This window comes from Camelina sativa, chromosome 2 (genome assembly GCF_000633955.1).
Source record: "Camelina sativa cultivar DH55 chromosome 2, Cs, whole genome shotgun sequence".
Lineage (NCBI taxonomy): Eukaryota > Viridiplantae > Streptophyta > Magnoliopsida > Brassicales > Brassicaceae > Camelina > Camelina sativa.
Window position 1 is genome coordinate 24,498,044 of NC_025686.1, and position 9,938 is coordinate 24,507,981.

General features: G+C 34.5%; 2 protein-coding genes across 3 annotated transcripts in view; both read left to right on the top strand.

Moving 5' to 3' along the window:
• On the top strand, positions 478–7,224 carry LOC104736463 (subtilisin-like protease SBT4.13). 2 transcript variants are annotated; one of them, XM_019237357.1, is made up of 10 exons: positions 478–595; positions 724–818; positions 923–1,014; positions 1,090–1,342; positions 1,436–1,922; positions 2,006–2,103; positions 2,194–2,409; positions 2,485–2,596; positions 6,378–6,588; positions 6,680–7,224. In XM_019237357.1, the coding sequence occupies exons 1-10, from the start codon at positions 503–505 to the stop codon at positions 7,222–7,224; spliced, it is 2,202 nt and encodes a 733-aa protein (XP_019092902.1). In that variant the 5' UTR covers positions 478–502. The 2 variants fall into 2 exon arrangements, with proteins under 2 accessions (XP_019092902.1, XP_010454754.1); XM_010456452.2 differs by lacking the exons at positions 6,378–6,588; positions 6,680–7,224 and adding exons at positions 2,678–2,885; positions 2,980–3,784.
• Positions 9,543–9,938, top strand: part of LOC104736469 (subtilisin-like protease SBT4.12) — a 4,866-nt gene continuing 4,470 nt past the window's right edge. Inside the window, 1 exon segment of the mRNA XM_019237361.1 lies at positions 9,543–9,671. Coding sequence (XP_019092906.1) covers positions 9,579–9,671 — 93 coding nt within the window. The 5' untranslated portion in view covers positions 9,543–9,578.

Here is a 9,938-nt window from a genome sequence, read left to right on the forward strand (position 1 = left end):
TATACCTAGTAATAGCAATCGTTAGTCCGTAGAAAAAGGCTGTGGACACGATAATATGTAACGTCCATTCACCATATCATCTAATTAAACTGCCTTAATAAATTAACTTCTAGTGTAATTGTATTACGTATAATGAACGAGAAAAAAAAATCAAATGTAATATTTTATTTTTATATTTAACTAGGAAAATCGAAAAGTAAAGAGAAACTGATCCCACACTTTATTTTTTCATTGAGTAAATAATAAATCCCTATATATGTTTCCTCAAATTGTAAACAGTGTTACCATTTAATGGATACAGATGTCACTAAAATTATGGCCAAATTTAATCTTAGTTATACAAATTTATTTATATCAATTAAAGACAAAATCAGAGGACATGAATTACTTTCTTTTAATGTGACACGGTGCATGTATGATTTCACCTATATAAAGATCATTAGATGTTCATCATAGCATAACTTAAAACTCGAGTAATCTTAATCGTTTTAGTTTTAAAACAATGGCGAAAGTAGCAGCTTCATCTTTCCTTCTTTCATGTCTCTTTGTTTTGTTCTTGAGTTCAGTCTCAGCCGTCACAGATGAAGATAAACAGGTATTATTATCATCGATGGTTCATATCATTAGGAATTTATTATTATGATGATCTCTTGTTAATTTTTCCATAATGATCATCCAATGATTGGTGATGATGATGGTGATGGTGATTTATGATCCATGAAGGTTTATATTGTCTACATGGGCTCACTTTCATCTCGAGCGGGCTACACACCAACGTCCAATCACATGAGTATTCTTCAAGAGGTCACCGGAGAAAGGTGTGATTTGATTAATTCATTTTCTTTAATCATGTGGTTAGTTAAGATGAATTGAGTTTAGATATTTTTATGGAGATTTTTAATAAGTGGTATATTATTTCTAGTTCGATCGAAGGACGTTTGGTGAGAAGTTACAAGAGAAGTTTTAACGGTTTCGCGGCCAGGCTCACTGGGTCAGAACGGGAGCGTGTAGCCAGTGAGTTGTTCTTCGATTGAGACACACTTATATGTTGAAATGATTCTAAAGGTTACTCGTTTGTGTTGTTTTTAGATATGGATGGTGTTGTGTCTGTGTTCCCAAACAAGATGTTACAACTCCAAACGACAACGTCTTGGGACTTCATGGGACTAAAGGAGGGAAAAAGAACAAAGAGGAACCCTACCGTGGAAAGTGATACAATTATCGGAGTTATCGACAGTGGAATCACGCCGGAATCTCAGAGCTTTTCGGACGAAGGCTTTGGTCCGCCTCCTAAGAAATGGAAAGGTGTTTGTTCCGGTGGTGAAAACTTCACATGCAACAAGTAATTACTCCTATGTTAATTTCTCTCTTTAACATTAGTTTGGAATATGAAAATGAAAGATATAATGTTATTGATCTGTTTATAATATTTCAGCAAGTTGATAGGGGCAAGAGACTACACAAGCGAAGGTACTAGGGACACAGGAGGCCACGGTACACACACGGCCTCTACCGCGGCTGGAAACGCAGTAGTGGACATAAGCTTCTTTGGAATAGGCAACGGAACCGTAAGAGGTGGCGTTCCAGCCTCAAGAATCGCCGCATACAAAGTCTGCACCGAGACAGGGTGTAGCTCGGATGCTCTATTGTCTGCGTTTGATGACGCGATCGCTGATGGTGTAGACCTCATCACCATCTCTATAGGGGATAAATCTGCGCCCATGTTCGAACGTGACCCGATCGCGATTGGGGCTTTTCACGCAAGGGCCAAAGGGATTCTTACTGTGAATTCTGGGGGTAACAGCGGTTCAGACCCGACCTCAGTGTCGAGTGTAGCGCCATGGATCTTGACCGTTGCAGCCAGTACCACGAATCGTGGGTTTGTCACCAAAGTGGTTCTCGGAAACGGCAAGACACTTGTCGTAAGTATCAAGTAACACTTTCTTTTTTTTATAGTATACTTTGTCCCTCTTCATTTACCAATGATTCCTCTGTTCCGTAACAGGGTAAGTCAGTGAACGCTTTCGATATGAAAGGAAAGAAGTACCCTCTTGTGTACGGAAAATCTGCAGCTTCCTCTGACTGTGACGCAGCAGCAGCAGAGTACCTTTCTCCCTACGAAACATAATCTTAACAGTAATGAATTTATTATGATGACCTAGATTTTTTGTAATGAGATCGAATCATTTTTAGGCTTTGTCAGGAAGCGTGTCTAGACGAATCCCGTGTGAATGGGAAGATCTTAGTGTGCGGTGGTCCAGGTGGTTTGAAGATAGCTGAATCAGTTGGAGCTTCCGGACTCATTTTCAAAACCCCTAAACCAGACGTCGCCTTCATCCACCCTTTACCTGCCTCTGGTTTACAAGCAGAAGACTTTGAGTCTCTCGTCACTTACCTTGAGTCCACAAAGTAAACGATCATCATCTCTATGTTTTATACATATTCTCCATCTTTATACTGAAATTTATGTGTTTGTTTTCTCAGTTCTCCACAAGCAACTATTCTAAAAACTGAATCCATCTTCAATCGGACATCCCCTGTTAGTGCTTCCTTCTCTTCTCGTGGTCCCAACACCATCGCTGCTGATATTCTCAAGGTAAAAATATACAAAACATTAATGATGTCGGTTCTGTTTATTTTTCTGGTCTGATTGGAGACAATGGTGTATGACTTGCAGCCGGATATAACAGCGCCGGGAGTGGAGATCCTTGCTGCATATTCACCTGATGGTCTTCTGGCTGAACATGACACCAGACATGTGAAGTACTCTGTCATGTCTGGAACTTCAATGTCTTGTCCTCACGTTGCAGGCGTGGCTGCGTATGTCAAAACGTTTAACCCCAAGTGGTCTCCTTCCATGATTCAATCTGCCATCATGACAACTGGTAAGGGAAAAATTTACATCCAATTTCAACTTTCTTGTCTCACAAGTAACCTTCGTTGACTCTGTTTTTGTTCTTTTTTAACTAATATTTGCAGCTTGGCCGGTGAATGCTACTGGAACTGGCATCGCGTCGACTGAGTTTGCTTATGGAGCTGGACATGTCGACCCGATAGCTGCTGTAAATCCTGGACTCGTCTATGAATTGAACAAAGAAGACCTCCTCGGGTTTCTCTGCGGCATGAACTACACTACGAGTGTCCTGAAAGTACTCTCCGGTGAAGCCGTCAATTGCTCGGAAACAAAAGCTATCTCACCAAGAAACCTCAATTATCCTTCAATGTCGGCTAAGTTGGCGGGATCTGATACCACTTTCACTGTGACTTTCAACAGAACTTTGACTAACGTCGGCACACCTAATTCTAAGTACACATCAAAGGTAGTGGCGGGCCACGGATCTGAACTCAGCGTCAAGGTCACGCCTAGTGTTCTGTCTTTTAAGGCTGTGAATGAGAAGCAATCTTTTATGGTCACTGTTACAGGCAACGATCTTAACTCTGAACTGCCTTCGTCTGCTAATCTAATCTGGTCTGACGGTATCCATAACGTGAGAAGTCCCATCGTCATTTACACTTATGACGAGTACTGATGAGTCGTCATCATCATCATTATCATCATAAAAGAAATTAACCTTTATTGTTCTTAGTTTATCTCATTGCACTATTATGTCTCGGTTTCCTATATGTATGTTGATGTCTTGGGATATGCATATTGGATAATCCAGATACTGTGTTTTTTGTTTTCCTTGATTTCTTGTTCTAATCAGATTCCTCTTTCTAATCGTTGCTCAATAAAAGAAGAGAGCCACAGACGAATTCAAATATGCAATGTGGAAGTGATTATAATTATTCTTTGTCATTATAATTATTATTGTGTACAAGTTTAATTTTGTTTTATTCTCAATTAATATAGTACAAAAAAGAAACTAACCGTAAAAAGTGTAAAAAATTACATTCAAATGCCATTAGAAATTTTTATATAAAGGCTAAGGGGGGGGTATTGGTTTGAGATTCTAAAAGAATTTTAATGACTTTAAAAGTTATGTAGAATATGTTGTTATTCAATCAAGACTTTTTAAAACTCTTTTAAAATTTGGTGTTATTAGTTGTAGATTTATAAAAAGTAATCTAAAATCTTGATAAATCTATTGTTATTGGATTAAGAGTTCTATAAAGTCATTAAAAGTTTTATGTTATTCAAATAAAACAAAAGAATCTTGGATTGTTAATGAATTCAAATAATATGTTATTGGTTTAAGATTTTATATCACTTTCTTCATAAAAAAAGTCATGAAAACTCTCTCATCAAATAGAGAGATTTGAGAATCATAGTTCATGACTTTTTGGGAAGCAGAGAAGAAGAACCGAAGATCCAGCGGTGACCTTCCACCACTGTCCGACGAAAAAAGTGCTTAGTGGATTATACGGTGACCTTCCACCATCGTCCGATGATGAGAAACCCAGCGGAAACTCCTCCTCATTCTCTCAACTTTCACTTCGACCCTCTCTCTCTTCTTTCTTTATCTCTCTTTCTTCTCTATGTGTGTGTGCATGTTTGTTTACGTCACACTCTGAGTATATTAGATCATGACATCCTTTTTTGTATAAAATTTTGTATCATCACTTCCGTAACAAGATGAGAAACTCTTGTACCTATAACTTGGAGATCGAGTATGTCATTTTTTTGATAAAACCAGAACAACCGATAATGTCAACAGGCGTTGAATAAAGATGATTTTATAGAAGATGATAAGCAAGAGATTTTTTTTTCTTTCACAGAAGCGTTGAATCAAAAGAATATTGTGCAATATTTTTTGAAAAAGATTTTACAAGATTTTATGAGTGATTTTACAAGATTAGGAAAAAAAATCAGCAAGATTTTAAACAACTTTCTAAACAATCACTTAGAATCCTCAATTTTATACTTTCTATGATTTTATTTGAAGTCATTAAAATTCTCTTAAAATCTCAAACCAATACCTCCCCCTAAAATCATTGGGGATATTAAAGATAATTAATAATTAATAGTAATCATTTAATTATCTAATTAATCAGAAAATCGTGGGTTACGTGGATACTCTCAATCAAATTAAATAGTATACATTGACCAAATAAAAATATATCAGTTTTGTGCAACAGCTTAGATTTCTAATCACATATAGTATCATATCTATTTACCATATAGTATAAAGAGTAATGTTGAAATGTTGAAAATCATAGATTTCTATTTACACATATTATTATTGCTATGATAAAAATAAAAATGTTAATATTATTATTATAAATATTAGTCACTCACATTTCATTCATTGCATTATTGGTTTTTCTTATTTTTTTGTTTTCATTTAAATTACTAGGATTTTCTTTAAATTTTTCAAATTTAATAAGGATAAAGTTTTCAGCTACCATTAATAACAAAAAAGAATAATGTTTCCATGGTTGAAAAGGCATATTATTGCTAATTACACATATTATTATTGATATCCAAAATAAAAATTATTAATATTAACACTATAAAAATGAACTCATATTGAAGTCATCAATTATATAGTGTTCTACCAAAGATTAAGTCATTTACACATCATGTTACTATATATATCCTTTACAAACATGCTTTATAGAACTATATAAAGATACTATATGATATGAATTAAATGGAATCTTACTGAATATCTCTAGACAATCGACTATAACTCCTAGACTATAAATCTGTCAATGTGACAATCTATTTTACTTATTTTAGAACTATAACAAGGATGTCGTTTTATTTATTGACAAATGTTTAAATAATTTTATTGGTGGCAACTTGTCCTGTGGGAAGGTTGTTAAAGGGTGAGGACCAGGGTTCGAGGAACGCCTGATGCACCAATAACCTACTGGTGGATTATGTGAGTTAATCCACAGTGATGGGTTAGGATCAATGCCCTGCAGGGCCAGCCTATGGGGGCAACTAGCAGTGAGGCTAGTGGGGTCCACGGACGGGTTGTCATATTTTGAGAGACAATATATTAAATTACTCATAATATAATAATTCACTTTTTAAAAACTAAATTTACAAAATTATGTCTTATAATGACATTCAAGTCATGATGTAAAATATACATTGTGAAATAACTTGACATATATAAACTAATACAACATATTAAAATTTTCTCTTAAAATATAAAATATACAAAATTTTGTATAAAATAAAAATTAACCAGTGTTATAGCACGAATTTTTATCTAAAATCATTAGCAATATAAAACTTACAAAATATGTGTCTTTTTCAAGCCATCATATTTAGCATATGATTTTATTGCATAATGTTTTATCCAAATTTTTTTTAGAAAACAATCACATAAATTATATTTTACAAAAAATTACAATATAAATAAAATAAATTTCAACCCGTGCTCTAGCACGGGTCTTAATCTAGTACTGGATTGAAAATGCAGCCGGATATAACCGCACCAGGAGTGGAGATACTTGCTGCATATTCACCTGACAGTTCACCAACTGAAGAGCTTGACACTAGACATGTGAAATTCTCTGTCATGTCTGGAACTTCAATGGCTTGTCCACACGTTGCAGGCGTGGCGGCCTACGTCAAGACGTTTAATCCTAAATGGTCTCCTTCCATGATCCAATCTGCCATCATGACAACAGGTAAAGAAAAACTTAAATTGAAGCATCTACTAAGAAAAACAAAACTTACTTGTCTTGCAAGATACCCATAGATGATCTCCAAATTTTGCAGCTTGGCCAATGAATGCTTCTGGTTCTGGATTTGTGTCAACTGAGTTTGCTTATGGATCTGGCCATGTGAACCCAAAAGCTGCTAGTCATCCTGGACTCGTCTATAAATTGACCAAAGCTGACCACATCGCTTTTCTCTGTGGTTTAAACTACACGATTGATGACTTACAAACCATCTCTGGAGAAAACATCACTTGCACGAAAGAACTTTCCAAGACATTATCAAGAAACCTGAACTACCCTACAATGTTAGCTAAAGTATCCGGAACAAAACCCTTCAACATAACTTTCCAGAGAACTGTCACTAACGTTGGTAGGCAAAACTCTACATACAAAGCAAAGGTAGTCACAAGTCCTGGTTCTAAACTCCGCATCAAAGTTTTGCCGCCTGTTTTGTTTATGAAGTCGATGAATGAGCAGAAGTCTTTCATGGTGACAGTTTCAGGCGATAGTATCGGAACAGAACAACCTGTGTCTGCAAATCTAATTTGGTTTGATGGCAATCATCATGTAAGAAGCCCCATAGTTGTTTATGCTATGAGCTAAATGAGGCAGGTTTAATTAGTTGTCATCATATATCTAAACTCCTTTGTGATAATTATATGTAATACAAGCCCAAGGGTCTAATCAACATATAACAAGTCTAAATATAGTGTAAGCAACCTCAAAGTTGGAGACAAGAAATTCTGGAAAACCAAATGCAAACGTAAGAGAATCTATCTCCTATCTAAAATGAACAACAATTCTTAGTCATTACATGCTTATATTAAGGATAAGATGCAAAATAGCTAATTTTAGTTATATATATTGTGATGTTTTTGAAATATATGCAGCATGAAATATAGTTTTGAGTTTTACTCCCCTGAATGGAATCTCTCTTCCCACCGTGTAAAGTTTGTAAACTACGTTTACATTTTTTTTTTCCAAAAAGTTTGTAAATCGTAAAACGTGGTTTCACGTGTTCTTTCACAATGTTTAGTTTCTTTTATTTTTTACGATTTTTGTTTGTTTTTGATATTTACGTTTCGTTCTGTCATATAGGCTTTCTAAATTGGGCTAATCTACCTAAAACGTTCACTAAATTTTAATTAAGACTTATTTTTTTAAAGAAACATTAATATATATTTGATTGTTAAAATTTGAAAATTATTTTTCCGTTTTTTTTTTTTGGATTTTTTTTTGTTTGGTTAAATCCTAAAATTGAAAATCTATTGATTTGTGAGTCTTGAAGATAAAGAAGAAGAAAAAAAACAGTATACTTCAGCAAGTTGGGAGTGTGGACCTCATCTTCTGGCTCTCTGATCAAAAGTTCTTTTCCTTAAAAAATAATTAATTACAGATATAAAGTCGTATACTATTATTTAACCAATATTATAGTATATTTAGTTTGGTATATTACTTTTTTACCAATTAAAAAAAATAAAGGCAAACTATTTCAGACATAAAGTCATATATTTTTAACTAACCAATACAATAGTATATTTATTTTGGCGTATATTACTTTTTTGATCAGTTGAAAAAACTAAAGGCTAACTATTTCAGATCTAGAGAAGGGATCCGATTTAAAGAAGCTTAACTTCACTTTAGCTCTACGTGACCAAGAAAGGTCAGCTACTTATACTCTGGCAACCTATATGTTAAATGACCGGAGATCCGGTGGCGAACGTTCAAGTACTCAGTACTCTTCCAAGAATCTCACTGTTTGTGTCACTATGCCGTTGGGCGGTTGCAAAAGGTACCTCTTGTGGATTTGAGGATTGGTTGGTAGACAACTAATTGAGAATCAAAACTGGCAAAAAGAAAAGAAAAAAACATGGTGACAAAATAGTAATTACGTTATGGAATTCTGGTAAGCCTCAGAGAAATTAAACAGATTGTACCTACGTACGTTTTGGTTTTGGATATGGTTTTCGGAGACTTAAACCTTTGTCGTTGACTCTATCCTTGGTTAACCTGGATTGTCGACATATCACGCTAAGTACGTAACAATCAAGCAGTCTTAAAGAATAAGAAGGTTTGAATACATTGAGTGGCTATTACTTTCATGTGGACCATATGTAACGTCCATCGGTCCATTCACCAATATAGGGAAAATCCAGAAACCCGCAATACTATTTTTAACAATGTGGTACCAATTTCTTAACGAATTTATAACAAATTTTTCTTTAATTTGCAATACTATATATTGTTGATTGATTATGGCATCGACGTTGTTTCATGCATGGATCAACTAAAATATATAAAAGGAGGAATAAGCATCTAATCGACTTTAAAGTACCCCCTATATATAATAATCAAATACTCCATAAAAGGAGCCCAATGATTCACCACTAACTTTAAAAAATTGTATAAATCGGATTCCCACGTTTACCAAATACCAAGTCCTTGTGACCTGATGTACCTAATAGGGTAAAATTGTATAAATCGTTTTTTTGCACATTAATAGGGTAAAATTATTCGAAAGTTCCAAAATAATACATGAAAAATCGTATATCGTAGTTTCAAGTGTTACCGATTGTTTATAGTTGGTATGAAGCATGTAAAATTCGTTAATGAGAAATCCGAGTGTTGATGGGAGAGCTTCATGTTCTGGAATTATTCATCATAATTACATATGTTATGCATACTTAGATCCGATGATTTAATTATCATGTGTAATAGAATTATATTTAAAATATAAATGATGATCACTGATCAAACATGCACAAATATATATAAGTAGATATTGTTTTTAAAAATATATACTTTTATTTTTTTAGAATATCAGGGCTGCTAATCGTTTGAGACAACTCTGGACACGGTGCATGCATGATCTCCTATATAAAGAGACCTTTGCATGTACATATCTTCATAGAAAACAAAAAGAAGTTACAGTAGGTTACTACATTATATATTAAAAAATGGCTAATCTAGCATCTTCCTCTTGCCTCCTCTCGTGTCTCCTTGTTTTGTTCTTAAGTTCACTCTCAGCAGCCACAGATGAAGATAAACAGGTATTTATAGACGATCATGCATACTATTATTAAATTATATTCATAGCCATTTCTGTTTCTACGTATCTGATTTGGCTACGTAGACGCCATCATCGGTTCCATTTCCTTAAATAACCTTGAATCCTTGATCCTCTTTAGCGGCTGAACGAAGCCGTAATCCTAAACGAAGAAGATGATGACGTGTTCCATTATACACGTGACTAACTTAGTCCTAAATGGACTTCTAATTTTATTTTACTTTTGAAAATTTAAACGGACTTCTAATTT

Excerpts from the sequence above, each read along its gene's own strand:
- LOC104736463 (XM_010456452.2), top strand. The coding sequence starts at position 503 with ATGGCGAAAGTAGCAGCTTCATCTTTCCTTCTTTCATGTCTCTTTGTT. Across the intron at positions 1,343-1,435 it reads GAAAACTTCACATGCAACAA|CAAGTTGATAGGGGCAAGAG; the intron begins GTAATTACTCCT and ends ATAATATTTCAG. Across the intron at positions 2,104-2,193 it reads TGTGACGCAGCAGCAGCAGA|GCTTTGTCAGGAAGCGTGTC; the intron begins GTACCTTTCTCC and ends AATCATTTTTAG.